The 21,450-nt window shown below is 35.9% G+C and overlaps 1 protein-coding gene across 1 annotated transcript in view; it reads left to right on the top strand.

Annotated features, from left to right (window-relative positions):
- DNAH12 (dynein axonemal heavy chain 12) overlaps window positions 1-21,450 on the top strand; it is a 220,147-nt gene that overhangs the window by 181,466 nt on the left and 17,231 nt on the right. Inside the window, exons 58-65 of the mRNA XM_061195447.1 lie at window positions 1,333-1,505; window positions 6,203-6,343; window positions 10,797-10,955; window positions 11,149-11,293; window positions 18,059-18,209; window positions 18,422-18,675; window positions 18,879-19,019; window positions 20,559-20,696. Of these exons, the coding sequence (XP_061051430.1) occupies window positions 1,333-1,505; window positions 6,203-6,343; window positions 10,797-10,955; window positions 11,149-11,293; window positions 18,059-18,209; window positions 18,422-18,675; window positions 18,879-19,019; window positions 20,559-20,696 (1,302 nt within the window). The remainder of the gene's footprint in view (window positions 1-1,332; window positions 1,506-6,202; window positions 6,344-10,796; window positions 10,956-11,148; window positions 11,294-18,058; window positions 18,210-18,421; window positions 18,676-18,878; window positions 19,020-20,558; window positions 20,697-21,450) is intronic.

The following is a 21,450-nucleotide window of genomic DNA, read 5'->3' as shown; positions in this document are numbered from 1 at the left end:
CAACTCTGATACCATTACCTTTTAGCACTAAGGCCAAGTACCACCTGATTTCGGTTTTTGATGCTCCTAAAGTTCTCATTCTCTGGAGGGAAAATTAATTAGCTTATTTTGGGTCTGGTTCTATCCCTCCCACCTGATTGAATCAGCTACAAACAGGATCATTCAATATAAACATGGCTATATAGGCACATTTATTCAACAGAGTCTATGGATAGCATTTCCAAAGATGGGAGAGAGGGTTGGAAAAATGCTCTACATGTTTTTCCTATAGAATATCAACCGATCAGATTGAGTTGTCATTTGAAGGGCTGTTATCTTGGAGAAATTTTTTCATTTGGGGTTAAATATCTATACCCCTATTAAGCCCAGAAAAGTTAAAAATTTGAGAATTTCACTGAAAAAAGGTGTTCTTAATGTATCAAACCATCAGCCAACAAATATTTCTGAATTCCTACTTTGCCAGACTTTGTGCTGGGTTCTGGTACACATGTTGACACCTTAAACCATACACACATGCACACTTGCTGTCTCTCTCTATATATCCCTCTCTCTCTGTCTCTGACCTATTAAAATAAAAGAGGGTGAGTGACAATAATAGACACATGTCAGATGAAGGCAAAGAATAAGCAAAGATTGACAGTTTTGTATTCCTCAAATAAGGAGGAGATGATTGGTGGGTAGTTACACCTTCAATCTGTAAAGATATTTTTATTTCTTTTACCTCCCTTCTTTCCACCCTCTCTTCATCCTCTTCCCTCTCTCCCTAGTTCTTTCCTTCCTTCCTTTCCCTTTCTTTCTTTTTTAGACTTTTTTATTGGCTGCGTCGGGTCTTAGTTGCAGCATGCAGGAGCTTCGCTGAGGCATGTGGGAGCTTTAGTTGCAATGCGTGGGCTCTTCATTGCGGCGCATGTGTGTCTCTCTAATTGTGTCGTGCAGGTTTTTTTTCTCTTCTCTAGTTGTGGCCCGCGGGCTCCAGAGCACGTGGGCTCTGTAGTTTGTGGCATGCAGGCTCTCTAGTTGAGGTGCACAGGCTCAGTAGTTGTGGTGCACGGGCTTAGTTGCCCTGCGGCATGTGGGACCTTAGTTCCCGGACCAGGGATCGAACAAGTGTCCCCTGCATTAGAAGGCAGATTCTTTACCACTGGACCACCAGGGTAGTCCCTCCCTTTCTTTTTTTATAGATTTTAGCATAGTAAAGCCCTTTGATGTAAACTATGCCTGTATAATTTTGTCATTAAGTTAGGGGATATTTTTAATATAAATTTCATTATATGAAAAATACATAATTAAAACATCTCCTATTTCTTAATCTTGATTTTTCTCTTCTTCTAGATTGCAGAAAAAACAGAACTCAAAATAGCAGAGTCTCGAGAAGGCTATAGACCTATTGCTAAACATTCATCAGTATTATTCTTTAGCATTGCAGACCTGGCTAACATTGATCCCATGTACCAGTACTCTCTCATCTGGTTTGTGAACCTTTATATCAACTCTATTCAAGACAGGTAAACATTCTCTAGCTTCATTCATGCTCCCTATGTTGGATTTTCACCATCCTTTCCATTTAAAATATATAAATTTTTTTCTTACTGTTTATATAATACATATTCACTATAGAACATTACAAAATATGGGAAAAGGGAAGGAAGGAAGGAAGAAGGGAAGGAAGGAAGGGGAAGAGGGAAGGAAAGAAGGATGGGAGGAAGGGAGGAAGGAAGGAAAGAAAGAAGGAAAAAGCAAGCAAGCAGGCCTCATTTCTATTTTAAGTTTTGTTTCAGTTCTACTCAAGATTTAGGCATAGAGGGATTAGCTTTAGGTCTTTTTGCCCCTCTCTTTTAAATATTTTGATAAAGTACATGACCTATCTTTGCTAGCAACTCCAATATATCTTTCTCCAGCCTTGAGGTCTCTAAAAAATTTCAGCCCCACATTTCTAATCATTTGCTAGATATTTTCACTTTAACCAATTACTGAATGTACACAGATTTTTGCAGTTAGACTGGAGTAAGGGATTAAATTTCAGTTCTGCCACATAATAGCTGCATGAATACAGGCAAGTCAGCTAACTTTTCTGTAATTGCCTCAATTTTTCTTATCGATAAAATAGGGATAATAATAATACCTACCTTTAAGAGTTGTTGTGAGAATTAAAAAGATAATATTTATAGAGTATTTTTTAACAATATCTGGTATTTAGTAACTTGTTAAGTAGAATAAAAATATGATTTGAGCCTAGCATATGTGTTCTACATGGGCTCTTGGTAGAACAGTCTTTCCTGGGTGATTGAAATCCCTAAGCTTTCCCAGTTGGGATTTGGAATTTGAATTAACATACCCTACATGATGTAGGATGTTCAAGTTGAAGAATTGACATAAATGTCAATAACAGGTGTCGAGGATGTGAAGTCATCAGAACCCTCATACACTGCTGGTGGGATTGTAAAATAATGCATCCACTTTGGAAACATTTTTAGAAGTTCCTCAAAATATTAAACATAGATTTGCTGTATGATCCAGTATTTCCAGCAAATCTAGCAATTCTTGGGTATATACTAAAGAGAATTGGATGCATGTATTCACACAGAAACTTACAGTCTTTTTGTTTTTATACGCAAAAAACTATATTCAAAAGTTACTTGGGTTAGTTTTTCCTCCTTTAGTATGGTGATGTTTGTTATTCATGTGAAATACAGTTAGGGTAATTTGTTTATTTTTATATTTCATTTTAGAGTTTCCCCCTTTTCCTTGTTGATTTTAATTATATTATATTTTTGAGTACGTAAGCCATCAATATGACTCCAAAAGTAAATCCCATACAGAAGGTCTGCTCAGAGAAGTGTCACTACCTCCTCCCCTTCCATCCCATTCCCATGGATCCAAGTATTACTTTTTAAAAATTAAACTTTTAATTTTGAGATAATTGTAGATTCACATGCAATTATAAGAAAAAATGTAGCGATCCCGTGTACTCTTTATGCAGTTTCCTCAATGGTGACATCGTGAGAACCTGCAGTACAATATCACAACCAGAATATTGATGTTGACACAGTCAAGATACAGAGTACTTTGATCACCACAAGGATACCCATGTTGCCCTTTTATAGCCATACTCACCTTCCTCCCATTCTCACCCTGACCTTAACCCTTGGCAACCACTAATCTGTTCTCCATTTCTATAATTTTGTCACTTCAAGAATGTTATATAAATGGAATCATACACTATGTAACTTTTGGGAATTGGCTTTTTTTCACCCAGTATAATTCTCTGGGGATTCATTTAGGTTGTTTACTGCTTTTTATTGCTGAGAGGTATTTAATGATATTGATGTACTACAGTTTGTTTAGTCATTCACTTGTTACAGGACATCTGGGTTATTTCCAGGTTGTGGCTTTTACAAATAAAATTGCTATAAAATGCATGGACAGGTTTTTGTGTGAACATAAGTTTTCATTTCTCCAAGATAAATGCCCAGGAGTGCAGTTGCTGGGTCATGTCGTAGTTGCTTGTTTATTTTTTTTTAAGTAACTGCTAAACTTTCCTAGAATTGGTGTATCGTCTTAGATTCCCATAAGTATTACTGAAAAAATTGAACTAAAAAAATGAAAGCAACGTATTCTTATTGCAAAAGTTTTAAGCATGTAAGAGTATAAAGAAGAAAATAAATATTAGTCATAACCCTTCCAGAAGTAATCACTTTTGTCCATATGTTTTCTTACTTTTCTTTTTTTTTTTTAACATATGGATCTTGATCTAGATTTTATGCTTCTTTGGGGCAGGTAAATGTTTCATAATTCTTTATCTCTTACAGTTCCCTCCCCAGCTTAGATTCTCACACTAATAGATATTCAGTAGGTGCTTTTTAATTAACTGATTGTTTTCAGTCATTTGGGAGTACAATAAGAAATTTAGAATTTTGAAAATAGAGAGATGGTGTAAACCATATTTCATTTTCTCATAGAATTATACCCCATTTTTAACATATAGCTTCATACGAAGTTGCACACGCAAAAAACTGTACAGGGAGGTCCCATGTACCCTTTACCCAGTTTCTCCAGTTCTTACATCTTTTTTTTTTCAGTTGAAGTGTAGTTGATATACAATATTATGTTAGTCTCAGGTGTACAACATAGTGAGTCAACATTTAAATACATTAAGAAATGATCACGACAATAAGTCTAGTAACCATCTGTCACCATACAAAAGTATTACAATATTATTGACTATATTCCTTATGCTATGTGTATCCCATGTCTGATTTATTTTCTGACTGGAAATTTGTACCTCTTAATCCCCTTCACCTATATGGCCCCCACCCCGTCCCCTCTGGCAACCACCAGTTTGCTCTCTGTATCTATAAATCTGTTTCTGTGTTGTTTTGTTTGTTCATTTGTTTTGTTTTTTAGATTCTACATATAAGTGAGATCATACGATATTTTTCTCTATCTGACTTATTTCACTTAGCATATCCACTCTAGTTCCTTCCATATTGTTGCAAATGGCAAATTTTCTTATTTTATGGCTAAGTATATATTGTGTATATGTACCACATCTTCTTTATTCAGTCATCTATTGATGGACACTTAAATTCCAATCAAAAAATGGGCAGAAGACCTAAATAGACATTTCTCCAAAGAAGACACACAGATGGCCAAAAGGCACATGAAAAGATGCTCAGCATCGCTAATTATTAGAGAAATGCAAATCAAAACTACAATGAGGTATCATCTCACACCAGTCAGAATGGCCATCATCAAAAAGTCTACAAATAATAAATGCTAGAGAGGATGTGGAGAAAAAGGAACCCTCTTACACTGTTGGTGGGAATGTAAACTGGTACAGCTGCTATGGAGAACAGTATGGAGGTTCCTTAAAAAACTTAAAATAGAACTACCATAAAATTCTGCAATCCCACTCCTGGGCATATATCCAGAGAAAACCATAATTTGAAAAGATAATCAGCTCAGTGCTTTGTGACCACCTAGAGGGGTGGGATAGGGAGGGTGGGAGGGAGACACAAGAGGGAGGAGATATGGGGATATATGTATATGTATAGCTGATTCACTTTGTTATAAAGCAGAAACTAACACACCATTGTAAAGCAATTATACTCCAATAAAGATGTTAAAAAAATCAATCAATATGATATACTACATTAATAAAAAGAAGAGAGAGAAAAAAAAAGATGTGGTATATATTTACAGTAGAATATTACTCAGCCATAAAAAAGAATGAAATAAGGCCATTTGCAGCAACATGGATGGACCTAGAGATTCTCATACTAAGTGAAGTATTCCAGACTGAGAAAGACAAATATGACATTGCTTGTATGTGGAATCTAAAAGAAAAAGAAAAAGACATGAATGAATTTATTTCCAAAACAGAAAGAGACAGACACAGAAAACAAATTTATGTTTACCAAAGGGGAAAACAGGAGTCGGGGGAGGGATACATTAGGAGACTGGGATTAACATATACACACTACTATGTATAAAATAGATAACCAACAAGGACATACTCTACAACACAGGGAACTATACTCAATATTATGTAATAACCTATAAGGGAAAAGAATCTGAAAAAGAATATATAGATTTATTTTTATATATATAAATGTATAACTGAATCGCTGTGCTGTACACCTGAAATGTACACAATATTGTAAATCAACTATACTTCAATTAAAAAAATAATAATGCTGCAGTAAACATAGGGTGCATATATCTTTTTGAATTAGTGTTTTTGGAGTTTTGTGGGGGGTAAATACCCAGAAGTGGCATTGCTGGATTGTATGGTAGTTCTATTTTTATTTTTTTGAGAAACCCCCATACTGTTTTTCATAGTGGGACTATGTACCAATTTACATTCCCACCAATAGTGCATGAGGGTTCCCTTCCAACGATAATATCTTATATAACTATAGTACAGTATCACAACCAGGAAGTTCACACTGGTACAATCCAGAGAGCTTACTCAGATGTCACCATTTTTATTGGGCTGGCCAAAAAGTTCGTTTGGGTTTTTTCCTGAATGAACTTTTTGGTGAACCCAATATATGCACACGTGTGTGTGTGTGTAGTTTCATATTTTTAACAGTGGTTATTTCGATAAAATAAAAACAACTTGTATGTTAATTCATATGTTACTTATTTTTTCTTAGTTTTACTTGACTCAATATATTTTCCTTTTTTTTTAATCTTTCAGTAACAAATCCAAAATTTTGGAAAAGCGCCTACGATATTTAAATGACCACTTCACATACAACTTATATTGTAATATATGCCGATCACTGTTTGAGAAGGACAAGCTATTGTTTTCTTTTTTATTATGTGCCAATCTTCTTTTGTAAGTTACTTGCTTTTTCTTTATTTTAAAAACTTGCCTGGAAAACCTAATCAATGGCTTTTCACAGAAGATATCATGTTTTAGCTCTGCATAATTCATGATTTTACTTGTACATTTCTCTATAGTAGTATTGGTGTTTTGATGTTTGATTTTTAAAATTTGGATCATACAGAAAAGCTCACAAAATGTTCAGGTACAGTTTGGTAAATTCGTACAAAGCAAAATTCTGCATAACTACCACTCAGATCAAGAAATAGAGTTTTCAGGGAATTCCCTGGCAGTCCAGCGCTTAGGACTCGGTGCTTTCACTGCCAGCCTGGTCAGGGAACTAAGATCCTGCAAGCCGTGTGGCGTGGCCAAAAAAAAAAAAAAAGAAAGAAATAGAGTTTTTAGATTGGCTTCTTTCACTTAATAATACGCATTTAAGATTCTTCTATGTCTTTTCATGGCTTGATTGTTCATTTCTTTTTAGCACTGAGTAATATTTCATTTTCTGGATGTACTGTAGTTTATCTATTCACCTACTGGAGGACATCTTCGTTGCTTGCAAGTTTTGAAAAGTATGAATAAAACTGCAGGTTTTTGTGTGCACATAAGTTTTTAACTTATTTGGTTAAATACTAAGAAGTGTGATTGCTGGATCATGGGTAAGAGTATGTTTAGTTTTATAAGAAACTGTCTTCCAAGAGATTCCATGCAGCACCTCAGCAATTTTAGGAATCTTGGCTTGTGGTCCTTGGTGTCCTGAATGTTGAAACTGACCCACACTCTGGAAAAAGCCAAAACTCAGGGGCCAGAACATATTGGGCAGAGGAAGGTGCTGAAGGAGCACCTTTATTTTCTCACTCATGGGACCATTAAAATATTAAAAGATTTTCCTTCTTGACTAATATTTTCTCTGTGAAAATTACTTTGAAAATGGGTCCTAAGTGAAAGTCTAAACCCATTCTGCATCACATGTCCCAGAAGAGGCTCAACAAGCATATAGTTTACATTCCTTAATCCATTGCATTCTACCAGCAATGAATGAGAGTTCCTGTTGCTTCACAACCTTGCCAGCATTTGGTGTTGTCAGTGTTCTGGATTTCACCATTCTAATAGATGCGTAGTGTAATCTTGTTTTAATTTGCAATTCACTAATGATATATAATATTGAAAATATTTTCATTTGCTTATTTGGTATCTTTATATCTTTTTTGGTGAGGAATCTGTTAGGTCTTTTGTCCATTTATTAATCAGTTTGGTTGTTCATCTTTTGTTGTTGAGTTGGATGACAGTCCATTATCAGATGCATCTTTGGGAAATATTTTCTCCTAGTGTGTAGCTTGCCTTCTTATTCTCTGTCTTTTGCAGAGCATATGTTTTAAATTTTAATGAAGTCCACCTTATCAATTCTTTTTTTCATGGATCGTGCCTTTGGTGTTGTTTCTAAAAAGTTATTGCCATACCTAAAGCCTCCTAGATTTTTTCCTATGTTATCTTCTAGGAATTTTATAGTTTCGCATTTTACATTTAGGTCTGTGATCCATTTCGAGTAAATTTTTGTGAAGTGTGTGTGTGTGTGTGTTTATATAAATTTGTTTATGTTTTTCTTATTTTCCTTTCTTACACAAAGGGAATACACTGTAAATGTTCTTTTGCACCTTTTTCTATTAATATAAATGGAAGTCACTCAATAGAGATATCCACTTTTTTTCAGCTTTATTAGGTATAATTGCCACATTATGCAATTCCCCCATTGTAAGAATACAGTTAGATGATTTTTAGTACATTTATATAATTGTGCAACCATCACCAAAATCCAGTTTTAGAACACTTCCATCATCCCCAGAAGCTTCTTTTTGCCAGTTTAGTCAATTCCTGCTCTTACTTCCAGCCCCAGGTAATACTGATCTGCTTTCTGTCTCTATAGTTATTCCTGTTCCAGAAATTTTATGAATGAGACATTAGATGGCCCAGAATATGATCCATCTTTGTAAATGTTCTATGTGCTCTTGGAAAGAATGTGTATTTTGCTGTTCTTGGGTGGAATGTTCTAAAATGTCAAGGAGGTCAAGATGGTCCATATATCTCCTGTATCTTTATTGATTTTCTATCTACTTGTTCAGTTATATAGAGAGAGTTGGAATCTCTAACTATAGAGACTTCTCCTTGCAGTTCTATCAATATTACTTTGTGTTTTGATGCTCTGTTATTAGATGTATAAATGTTTAGGACTGTTATGTCCTCTTAATAAATTGACTTGACTTTTTAAAATCCCTGGTAATATTTATTGCTCTGAAATCTACTTTGTATGATATTATTGTAGCCCCTCCAGCTTTCTTTTGAATAGTGTTAGCATGGTATATATTTTTCCATACTTTTACTTTTAACCTATTTGTTTTATATTTAAACTGTGTCTATAGACAGCATGTAATTAGGTCTTACTTGTTTTATCCAATCTGATAATCACTACCTTTAATGAAATTGTTTAGACTATTTACATTTAATGAGATAATAGATAGAGTTATGTTTAAATCTACCATCTTATGATTTATTTTCTGTTTTGCCCATCTGTTCTTTGTTGCATGTTTCCTCATTTTCTATTTTTCTTTTTTCTTTTTTTTTGGGAACTTAGTGTCTGTTTTATTTATTTTTTTAACCTGTGGGTTTTATTTTTATGTATTTATTTATTTACATAACAGGTTCTCATTAGTTATCTGTTTTATACATATTAATGTATACATGTCAATCCCAATCTCCCAATTCATCCCACCCCCCTTCCCCCCTTGGTGTCCATACATTTGTTCTCTACGCCTATGTGTCTATTTCTGCCTTGCAAACTGGTTCATCTACCATTTTTCTAGATTCTACATATATATGTTAATATACGATATTTCTTTTTCTCTTTCTGACTTACTTCACTCTGTATGACAGTCTCTAGGTTCATCCACGTCTCTATAAATCTATTTTTCTTTAAACTGAGTATTTTTATGATTCCATTTTATCTCCTTTGTTGGTTTATTAGCTATAATTTTATGTTTTATTATTTTAGTGATTTGTTTAGGGTTATAGTATACCTTTGAACTTATTATAGTCTATCTTCAGGTAAAATTATACTACTTCATATATATATAAGAACTGAAAACAATATACTTTTATCTTTCCCCTCATAGCTTTTGTTTTATTGTCATACATTTTACTTGTATATATGTTATAAAGCCCACAGCACGTTGTTATTTTGCTATAAATAGTCAATTACTTTTAAAAGAGACATAAGTAACAGAAAAATGTCTTTTATGTTTATCTACTAGTTACCATTTCTAATGCTCTTTATTCTTTTTTGTTGATTCAAATTTCCATCTACATGAAATTTCCTTGAACATTTCTTATAGTGTAGGTCTACCGGTAATGCATACTTTCAATTTCTGTAAATCTGAGAAAAAGTCAGTGAATTTTTCTTTCAGATTTTAATTTTTTATCTCTAGAAGTTTCATTTGGTTATTTTTTATTTTGCCCACTTCTCTCTTCATTATGTTCATGTTTCGCTTTCACTCCTTCAGCATGTTTATAATAGCTCTTTTAACATTCTTATCTGCTTGTTATATCATCTCTATCACTTCTACATCGTATCTATGTACTGACTTTTCTCCTGGTTATGGATGTTGTGAATTTTACATTGGTAAGTGCTGGGTCTTTTTTTTTTTTTATTCCTTTAAAGAGCACTAGACTTTACTTTTGCAGGTACTTAAATTATACTGAATTCGTTTGATCTCTTCAAGTCTTATTTTTAAGATTTCTTATGACAATTTTAGAGTAGACATTATTCTACAGCTAGGTTAGCTTCACTACTAAAGTATCTCCAGTGTCACCACTGAATTCCTCTGGTGTTCAATAAAGATTCAACTCTAGTTGGCAATAACTCATATATTCAGTCCTGTGTGAGCTCTGGTAGCTACTTAGTTTGCAGCTCCCCAGGTATTCTTTGCCTAGCCTCCTGGGGTTTTACCCTACTCATACATAACTCAGCATTTAGCAATAGAATCAAGAGGATTTGTATGCAGATTTCTGGAGCTCCACGTCCATGTATCTCCCTCCCTTCTGGTACTCTGCCCACAAATTCCAGCCACCTTAGCCTTACTTAACTCTGATCTCTGTCTCTTCAACTCAGCAGTACTCCTAGATTCTGATTTGATTACCCTCATGCTTTGTAGTCTGAAAAGTGCCTCCAAGCGGTTAGCTAAGGCAATCATGGGGATCACCTTGTCTCCCTTTTTTTCATGGACCACAATCCTGCACTAGCTATTATAATTTCTAAAAACAATTGTTTCTTTTATTTTTTTTCCAGTTTCTAGTTGTTTATAGCAGTAGGGTAGGTCAGTTCTGATTGTTTTATCCAGGCTAAATAAGCAGAAATTGACTTCATTCAATTTTAAAACAACAATTTACAACAGTCCTTATTTTGGGAACACAGGGCAAAGAAAGAGATTGAATACCAGGAACTGATGTTTCTTTTAACTGGAGGTGTAAGTCTTAAGAGTTCTGAGAAAAATCCTGATCCAACTTGGCTACAGGATAAAAGCTGGGAGGAAATCTGTCGTGCAAGTGAATTTCCTGCATTCAAAGGACTCAGGTAATTGTTTAAACACAATGACTTAGCATTGAATAGTGATGGGTAAATTTGTAATCTAGTGATTTTTTAATTTAATCTAGTGATTTTTAAAAAATAGTTCTATAGCTGTCTTGATTCATCTCCTCATTCAACAATCTCTTTTTAAAATTTTTTCCCAATGAAAGGATAATCATTAAGCTTTTCTTTCCATTAGGAATCATTTTTGTGACAATATAGCTGAATGGCGGGAGATCTACAATAGTAAAGAGCCACACAATGCTAAATTTCCAGCACCAATGGATACGAGGCTAAATGAACTACAGAAAATCATAATTCTTCGGTGCTTAAGACCTGATAAGGTAAAAGACAAATGTGTTCTATTTGGAACCGAGATAATTTGCCATTTATGAAGTACTAGGTTTAAACTTATTGTTATTTGGTACTTTAACCTTTACTTCAGATGCTCACATGGGTTCATTGAGTTCCTTGGATCTGTAGGTTTATAGTTTTCCTCAACTTGAGAAAAACTTTGGCCATTATTTCTTCAAATATTTTTTTCCCATGATTCCAATTAAATATACATTAGACTGCTTGATATTATACCATAGGTGACTGATACTCTGTTAATTATTTTAAAATCCTTTGTATCACTGTACTTCAGTTTGGACAGTTTCTATTGCTATCTTTAAATTTGGTGATTTCTTCTTTTGTAGTGTCTAATCTGCTATTAATTCCATCCAATTAATTTTTGTTTCAGCAACTGTATATTTCATTTACAGAACATTCATTTTGTTCTTTTTTATATATTCTATTTCTCTTTTCATTCTGTTTATATTTTTCTTTAAGTACTTGAAAACAGTTATAATAACTGTTTTTAAATCCTTGACTGCTAATTCCATCACTTCTGGATCTGTTTCTATTGACTGATTTTACTCTTGGTTATAGATTATATTTTCCCACATCCTGGCATGCCCAGTAATGTTTGATTGGATGCTGGACATTGTTTATGATTTTGATTTTGTCATCTTCCTTTAAAGATTGTTGACTTTTGTTCTGCTAGTTCAGGGTTAGCAAACACCACCTCTGGGCCAAATCTAGCCAGTGACCTATTTTTGTCCAGCCCATGAACTGTAAATGATTTTTGCATTTTAAAGGGTTGTTTTAAAGAAAAATAATAGGGCTTCCCTGGTGGCACAGTGGTTAAGAGTCTGCCTGCCAATGCAGGGGACACAGGTTCGAGCCTTGGTCTGGGAAAATCCCACATGCCGTGGAGCAACTAAGTCCGTGCGCCACAACTACTGAGCCTGCACTCTGGAGCCCACAAGCCACAACTACTGAGCCCGCATGCCACAACTCCTGAAGCCTGCACGCCTAGAGCCCGTGCTCCGCAACAAGAGAAGCCACCGCAATGAGAAGCCTGCGTGCCGCAACGAAGAGAAGCCCCCGCTTGCCGCCACTAGAGAAAGGCCACGTGCAGCAACGAAGATCCAACACAGCCAAAAATAAATTAAATAAAATAAGTAAATTTAAAAAAAAAAGAAAAAGAATAAGCAGCAGAAATTGTATGTGGCCCACAACACCTAAAATATTTACTATCTAGCTCTCTATAGGAAAGGTTTACCTACCCCTTTGACTATACAGTTAAATTCAGATTGCTCCTTTCAAAGATTGTTTTAAGATTTGTTAGCACAGGTATAGAATAGCCTTTACTCCATGGATAGTTTAGTTCCATGGCTAAAGTGTGGCCCTTCTAGGGCCTTTACTGAATGCCCCAAGTGATCACCAAGGACTCTCCATTGTGGCTACTGGGAACTTGAATGATTCCCAGCCTTTCATGAACTCTGGTAGCTCCTCATATCCCAAGTTCACAGCTCCCCAGTCACTCTTTGCTTGGCCTATGTATACATACCATGGTGTTCAGCAAAGATACAAGGACAATATTATGCAGATTTCTGAGCTCTTTCTCTGGATACTTCCCTTCAAATTTGAACTCTGAAACTTCCAGCAGCCTGAGCCTCCTTGAACTCTGATTCCTGTCTTCCCAACTCAGCAACACTGTGTTGTACTACTTTCAGTTGCTCTCCTTGTTACACAGTCTGGAATGTATCTCCCAGAGGAAAGTCAAGGGAATGATAGGTCTCACCTTGTTTGTTTCTTTTTTTATCAGGGATCACTATCCTGTACCACCTATTGTCTGAACAACCTTATGTCTGAAAATGGCTGTTTCATTAATATTGCCCATTTTTTAGTTCTTTATGGCAAGAAGGTAAATCTGGTCCCTTTCCTCCATATTGACTAGAAGCAGAAGATAGTAGAAAATCTTGAATGTGTCATAATTTTATTAGTTCAAACATGCACAAAAATCTTTCTTTAGGTGAAATAAATAGGCTGATACCAATTTTCAGACACTCGAGAAAAGTGTTATAGTGTTACGAAAGGAAAAATTTTAAACAAAAAACTAAAAGCTAACTTATAAATACTACCAAATGTAAAATAGATAGCTAGTGGGAAGCAGCCACATAGCACAGGGAGATCAGCTCGGTGCTTTGTGACCACCTAGAGGTGTGGGATAGGGAGGGTGGGAGGGAGATGCAAGAGGGAGGAGATATGGGGATATATGTATATGTATAGCTGATTCACTTTGTTATAAAGCAGAAACTAACACACCATCGTAAAGCAATTATACTCCAATAAAGATGTTAAAAAAAAACCCAAAAAACTAAAAGCTATGCTTATATATGTAGTTTAAAACTTTGAGTAAGTCACTTCACCTTTCTGAGTTCCAGTTACAACCACATATAAAATGAAGGTATTGAAAGTGATTGCAATGGTCCTGTCTTTTCTTTTTCCTTTTTTTTTTTTTTTACATTTTATGTTTTTAGTAAAGTTTCACAAGGAGCGTTATCTAATGCTTCATTCAGTCTCTGAGTATGTTCAAACAGAGGCCTATATAATTACGTGACTTCTGAGTATTTCTCCTTACTCTAACTCCCAAAGACCTTTGTACATTGTTAAAATGCACCTCATTCTTTCCTACCTGATAGTTGTATGTATATATATATATATATATGTTCTTTTCACTAGAAAATAAGTCCCTTGAAGGCCAAAACAGTGCTTTATTCATTATTTTATCACAAATAGCTTCCCTTGTTCATGGTAAACTTAGGAATGAGTAGCTCTGCATCTGGGAAACCCCTGCATATTTGCATTCCACAGAATGGCTCTCTGATGACCAATGGAGATGTTGTTTCAGTACCACATGTAGGGTTACTGGTTTGTCTGCCATGCTTGGGATCCTGTGCTTAAACACCACACTGACCACACTGGAATACACAATAATTGCCTGTTTATTTGTTAGGGTCTCCCACTGGACTCTGAGCTTCTTGAGGTCAGGATCCGTGTCTTATTTTGTTCAATATCTCCAGGATTTAAAGCAGTACCTGGCAGATGGTTGGACATCTCAATAAATATCTGTGAGTTGAGTTGAATTTAATTGCATTAAACCAAATTCAGTTAAAGTCTGTGTTAGTCAGTATTCTCCAGAGAAACAGAATCAGTAGGATTCTGTTGATTTTAAGGAATTGGCTCAGATGATTGTGAGCAGCTGGCAGGTCCAAAATCTGCAGGCTGCAGACCCAGGGAAGAGCTGATGTTGCAGCTTGAGTCCAAAGGTGGTCTACTGACGGAATTCCCTCTTCCTCAGTAGAAATCGGTCTTTTTTCTCTTAAGGCCTTCAACTGATTGAATGAGGCCGAATCACATTATGGAGAGTAATCTACTTTACTCAAAGTCTACTAATTTAAATGTTAATCTTATTTTAAAAATACCTTAACAGGTATTTAGATACTGTGCCCTAGCTAAGCTGGCACATAAAATTAATCATCACAAAGCCCATATCCAGGTCTGTTTAAGTCTCCATAATTTCTTCTCTAGAGTATCTTACATGAAGGATTAAAATATATATTTTAATATTATAGAAAAGTCTAATAACTTCTTCTCATGTTAAATTACTGGAACAAGATACTTTTTCTATAGAAAACTATCATACTCGATTGCAGTTACATCATGTCAGGGAGCATTGCCCCTGGCCAGTGCGTAGGGTAATGTGGAGCAAGGTCTCTGTGTCCTCAGCATCTCCCTTTCCTTAAAAATGTATACTGAAGATCTACTGTGCTAGGTAGAAACTATACATGGTGTTAATGGTAAAAGGATGAAAAAGATTTCATCATTGCTCATGTGTAGTTATTCAAGAAAGAAATAAAAAGCTGCTATGTCATTGTGATCTCTTTTTTTAAAAAAACCTTCAGGAGCCTGTCAATACCTGTAGAATAATGACAAAAGTACAGCTTTGCAGTCTTATTACCTTGGCTAATCAAACCTCTTTTCAGCTTGAAACTTCTATTTAAAACTACAGAATTGCTCACAACTACACAAAATTACCCATATAGAAGCTCCTTGAAACTTCCACTATTCTTCTCCTTGAAACTTCTACTACTTAAAACTACAGAATTGCTCACAACTACAGTAAATTACCCATATAGAAGCCTCTATCCTTCCTCCCCATGTATTCCACAAACCTTCCAGGACCAAAGAAGCCTGTGATGATCACTCCTCTCTCCATCAAATTCCTAGTTTCCCTTTAGAAAGTCGTTTGGCATTTAGAAGATAATGTCTGATACCTCTTTGTACTGATTTTTCTGCTGCTAATATTGATGAACAGCATTCTTTTATTTTTAATTAATTTTAATATAATTTATAAGTAAGTCACATCTTCCTGTGGTTCAAAACTGATGCACTGTTTTGAATCACATGAATATATGAATACAATGAAAAGTGTGCCTCCAGTCTCCATCTCTCAGTCATTCATCATCCTTCCTCTCAAGCAGTTAATGTTATCTGCTTCTTGTTGTCCTTTTATACACATATAAATGTACATACATATAAATTCTTTTTCCATTTATTTTCAACACAAACGGTAGCATCCACTGTTTTGCATATTGCTTTTTTCTCTACTAGTTCATAAATAGTGTTCTCTTTCTTTTTTTTTTAACAATTGCATGGTATTCCATTGTATGAGTGTACAATAATTTCTTTAGCCAGTTCCTATTGATGGATCTTTATAATATTTATATATTATCTATTATAAAAACACTGCAATGAATAACCTTATTCAAAAGTCATTTCTCACATGTGCAACTATATATCAGAATAAATTCCTAGGAACAAAACTGCTGTGTCAGTGGATTTGCCCTCTGTAATTTTATGGATACTTTCAAATTGTCCTCCATGAAAGTTATACCAGATTGCTCTTCCTCAGCAGTGTATGAAAATATCTGTTTACCTGTACTTTTGCCCACACAGTATGTTGCCAAACTTTTAAATAATTTATTTATTTATTTATTTATTTATTTATTTATTTATTTTTGGCTGTGTTGGGTCTTCGTCGCTGCGTGCAGACTTTCTCTAGTTGAGGCAAGCGGGGGCTACTCTTCATTGCGGTGTGCGGGCTTCTCATTGTGGTGGCTTCTCTTGTTGTGGAGCAGGGGCTCTAGGCATGCGGGCTTCTCTTGTTGTGGAGCAGGGGCTCTAGGCATGCGGGCTTCAGTAGTTGTGGCACATGGGCTCAGTAGTTGTGGCTCATGGGCTCTAGAGCACAGGCTCAGTAGTTGTGGTGCGTGGGCTTAGTTGCTCCGTGGCATGTGGGATCTTTCCAGACCAGGGCTCGAACCCGTGTCCCCGCCATTGGCAGGCGGATTCTTAACCACTGCACCACCAGGGAAGCCCTGTTGCCAAACTTTTGGATCTTTGCCAATCTGTGCAGAGGGGTTGAGGATTCTGGGGCTGATCGAGGTGGCAGCAGCACACGTGAGTTTCATTAGATGTTACTTTGACAGGTTTGTTTGTTGGGGAGGAAGAAATCCCTCATAGCAGGTGTCTGTCCAGAGGCTGGGAGTGAGGGGAGGTCCACAACTCCAAAGGAGAGGGGAAGGCAAAGGAATTCCTAATGGAGAGGGGACTTGTGTGGTGTCTGGGCAACATTATTCATCAGCATGGCGGCTGGGAGTCTCTGTGTCAGAGCTCTGAAGGGCAGCAGTGGCTTGGGGTCTTTATATCCTGGGGCTTATCTTTTTATGGCTAGCAGATGTTGGGTGAAAAGTAGGCAGACTCTAAATGGTTAAAAATCTGCTTATTTGGGCTATGTTTAAAACAGTTGAATATGTAACATTTTGAATTTGGTGCCAGTGGACTTTTGAGCTAACAGGTTTTAGCCTACTGTGAAAAATAAACAATCCAGGGGTAAATACACACAGGCTATCTTTGTCCCATTTATATAACAATCTGATGGTGAAAAATGGTATCTAAGTATAATTATAATTTGTATTTTTCTTATTTATAAGTATTAGGGTATAGACAAAGCTGCTGTAACAAAGAGACCTAAAATACAGTAGCTGAAATAAAATAGAAGTTAATCTCTCTATCTCTCCTAACAGCCCAGAGTATTGCTTGAGGGCTGGCAAGGCACCTCTGTTCTTGAGATCATCCAGAGATTCAAGTTCCTTCTCTCATGCTAGAGAAGACTCCTAAAGTGTGGTCCTTGTCAGTGAGATTGAAGCTGGGTCATGAACACCACATCTATTGAACAGGAAAAGAGAGTGTTGAAGGCAAACAGTTTCCTTATAAAAAATAGGTTCTGGAAGCTCCATATATAATTTCTATTTGTATTTCTCTGGCCAAGACTTAGTCACATGGCCACATCTAGCTGCATGAAAGGTTGGGAAAACTTGGGTTTCTGTTACCAAAAGGAGACACAGAATGGGGACAGTTTGCAGTCTCTGCTATACTAAATGAGGTTGAGCATCTTTTCATATGTTTAAGATCCATTTCTATTTCATTTTCTATAAACTGTTTATCTTTGCCCATTTTCTTTTGGATTGTTAGCCTTGTCCCATCAATTTATAGATACCTTTTATATATTAGGAAAATTAGTGCTTTGCCTATGATATGCTGCATGCTTTTCTTATCCATTAGACTCATAGTTTACTCTGTCGGTTTTCAGTAATAACCAAAGTTGTTATGTGAAATAAAAGTTACTCTAAAGATCGTATTTTTTCTCTCTTCAACAGATAACTCCAGCCATAACTAACTATGTAACTGACAAACTAGGGAAAAAGTTTGTAGAGCCTCCACCATTTGATTTGACAAAGAGTTATTTGGATTCAAATTGCACCATTCCCTTAATTTTTGTGTTATCTCCAGGAGCAGATCCCATGGCCAGTAAGTGCATAATGTCAACTTAATAAATTATAAATAAATCATCTTGTTCAATATCTATTTCTTAGATGAGTGTAAATCAGTAAATTCGGTATTTATAAGGAAAGGTAACTAGAACTTTTCACAATTAAATACTTATACACTGAAACATAAGGCATATTTTATAATTTTAGAGTAAGCAGTGAAACCATTTTTTTGTGTGTGTGCCCTCTTAGGCCTACTGAAATTTGCAAATGATAAAGCTATGTCTGGAAATAAATTTCAAGCTATTTCACTGGGACAGGGACAAGGACCAATTGCAACAAAAATGATTAACGCAGCAATAGAGGAAGGAACTTGGGTTTGCCTACAGAACTGTCACCTCGCTGTCTCCTGGATGCCCACGTTGGAAAAAATATGTGAAGATTTTTCTCCCGAAGGCTGTAACTCATCCTTTAGGCTTTGGCTCACAAGTTACCCATCTCCAAAAGTATATTTATTTCCTATGGAGTTTAGTACATTTATTTGGTTATCTGTTATTGATACATTGTATATCTTAAATGCTTAACTTTAAAAGGTTTTAAAAATATTTCTGGAGTCCTCCCTTATACCTATTTTTAATCCACTAGTGTATGTATTTTTAGGACTTGAGTTGGTTATCTAGAGTAATGCTCTTTGTTTATTCTGTCTTAGTTCCCAGTAACAATTCTACAGAATGGAGTAAAAATGACTAATGAACCTCCTACGGGTCTTCGGCTAAATCTCCTCCAATCATATCTCACTCATCCAGTTTCTGATCCTCAGTTTTTCAATGGATGCGAGGGAAAGGAACTGGTAATATTCAGCCTCTGGAACTTTTAAAATGTGTTTTTATAGTGAAAAAATATGAAAACATAAATATTTTGTTTAATATTAAACTTTAGGCATTTCCTAAGAAGATAGAAATTGTACCTATCTTATTTTATTCCCAATTGTTTGTGTTCTGCTTCCCATGTAGTAGATACTCAAATAAATATTTGTTGAATGAATGAATATTTCTTAGTTTGTACAAAAGTCCAACAGTGCATTTGATTAAGACAATTAAGACCCAAGAGTAGCAATCTATTTTAACATTATTTATTTATTCTTTCAACAAATATGTTTGTTAGGTACGATATAATGCAGTGAGAGTAAAATAGACACTGCCATCACCAAAAAAATCTGCCTTCATGGAAATTCTAGTAATAATGTTTTGACATATTAATAACACTCTTCAGTGTATCCGTTTGTAAAAAAGTTTTGCACATGGTATTGAGGACGTTAGGAGTTCCGATAAATAGCACTCCTTTTCTCTGCCCAAATTCTTACCAGTTAAGAAACAGGAAAAAGTACAAACATAGGGGAACCAAATTATAACCTTAATTACTGATATAGACTAGGTTGGAAAATGTAGTTTACATCTGTGAACAAGTGGGCTTAGTATTACTGAACCCAGAATTAAGTACATTTATCTACCCAGAGGAACAGAGGAAAACTTCCTTCGCTGCAGGAAGCTCACTTCTAAGAGAGAAAAGGGAAAAGCTGAGCAAAGCATATTTGCTTGACTTTTCCCAAATTTACCCATCAGATAGGTACTCTTCCCTCCACCAGTGAGTATAAGGATGAAGAAAATCCAAGAGTGTTACATTAATTGAAGTTTCCCTGCATGGAAGGAAACATCAGTACTAAGGGAGATTTTGCACACGCCCTTTAAGAGTGGAGTCTCTGTTTTCTATAGCCTACCAGCTCTCCTGAACATAAGCCCTGCTGGCTTTCAAAGCCTGACGTTCTGGGGGCTTGTCTTCTCAGTGCAGGGTCCCTACACTGGGGAGCCCAATGTGGGGCTCAGACCCTTCACTCCTTGGGGAGGACCTCTATAATTGTGATATTCCTCTCATTTGTGGGTCAGCAAACCTGGGTCCTGACTACAGTATGTCTCTGATCCTCCTACCCATCTTGTGGTTCTCTCTTTATGTCTTTAGTTGTGGAAAATCTTTTCTTCTGCCTTCAGGTTGTTCCCATAGATAGTTGCTCTGTTAGTAGTTGTAATTTTGGTGCATCAAGGGACGAGGTGAGTTCAAGGTCTTCCTATTCTGCCATCTTGGCATGTCTCTCCAGCACTATTGCATTTTAATAAAGTGTAATGTTATTGTAGTTTGTCTAGCTTGGAGGTTTTGGATAAGTCATAAGATTAATACTTTTTATAGTAAGCATTATTTCAGATAGTCTTTCTAAATAAAAGTTTGTAGAGATATATGATCATAGAATCTTATAATGAAAGATCATCAGTTCCCCTCATTTTAGTAATGGAAATCTGATCAGAATTTTTTCTTGTTGCATATTTTTATCTTAAAGGCATGGGAGAAGTTGCTGTTTGGAGTTTGTTTTTTTCATGCCCTTGTGCAAGAGAGAAAGAAATTTGGTCCTCTTGGTTGGAATATTCCATATGGATTTAATGAATCAGATTTACGCATCAGTATTCGACAACTACAGGTAAAATTAGAAAGGAACTAACATTGATGGAGGATCACTGTGTACCAGGCCCTAGGCAATTCCCTTTGCTTAGAATGACTTATTCAGTTCTCCCAACACCACTAATAGTTGGCTAGATGGTATTAATAATTATAATTTTGGCTTATAAAGCATAATCTCCATCTGTATTTTTCTGCTGCAAATAATGGGAAACCTGATTCAAACTGGCTTAAACCATAATGAAACTTTTTATCTCACATGAAAAAGAGTTGCAGAGGAAGGACAGACTCTGGAGTTGGTTGATTCAACAAAAGTGTTGCCATCAAGGACCCTAGTTCTTTCTTTTTGCAGTGCCCTCCTCACTGTTGGCTTTATATAGGTCCTCACTGTACTCTACTCTTAGCCTCCACTCAGATCTACAATTTAGCTCTATCAGTCAACAAAAACAGTAGAAAAGGAATTTATTGAAAGAATATTGGGTAGGTCACAGAGTCCCCAAGATGGCTGGAGAGCCAAGGCATCCACAGTCATATCCAGAATCATATCATGTCTGGTAACAGCATTCCTTCTACTCTTGTTAAATATTAGACACCACAGCTCTCATAACTGCCACACAGACACTAGTCTATTGCACACTCTCTGATGTCATCAAAATAATTCTTTGCTGTTCCTGCTTCTTTGCACCCTAAACCCCAGTTCAGTCTAGGATGGCTACATCTGAGTTTCCAAGCCCAGGTCACAAGCCTAGGCTTTAGCCATAATGGAGGCTGAGAAA

The sequence above is a fragment of the Eubalaena glacialis genome, chromosome 7, assembly GCF_028564815.1.
Source record: "Eubalaena glacialis isolate mEubGla1 chromosome 7, mEubGla1.1.hap2.+ XY, whole genome shotgun sequence".
Taxonomy (NCBI): Eukaryota; Metazoa; Chordata; class Mammalia; order Artiodactyla; family Balaenidae; genus Eubalaena; species Eubalaena glacialis.
The sequence above is the reverse complement of the archived record's forward strand: the minus strand, read 5'-3'. Positions and strand labels throughout refer to the sequence as shown.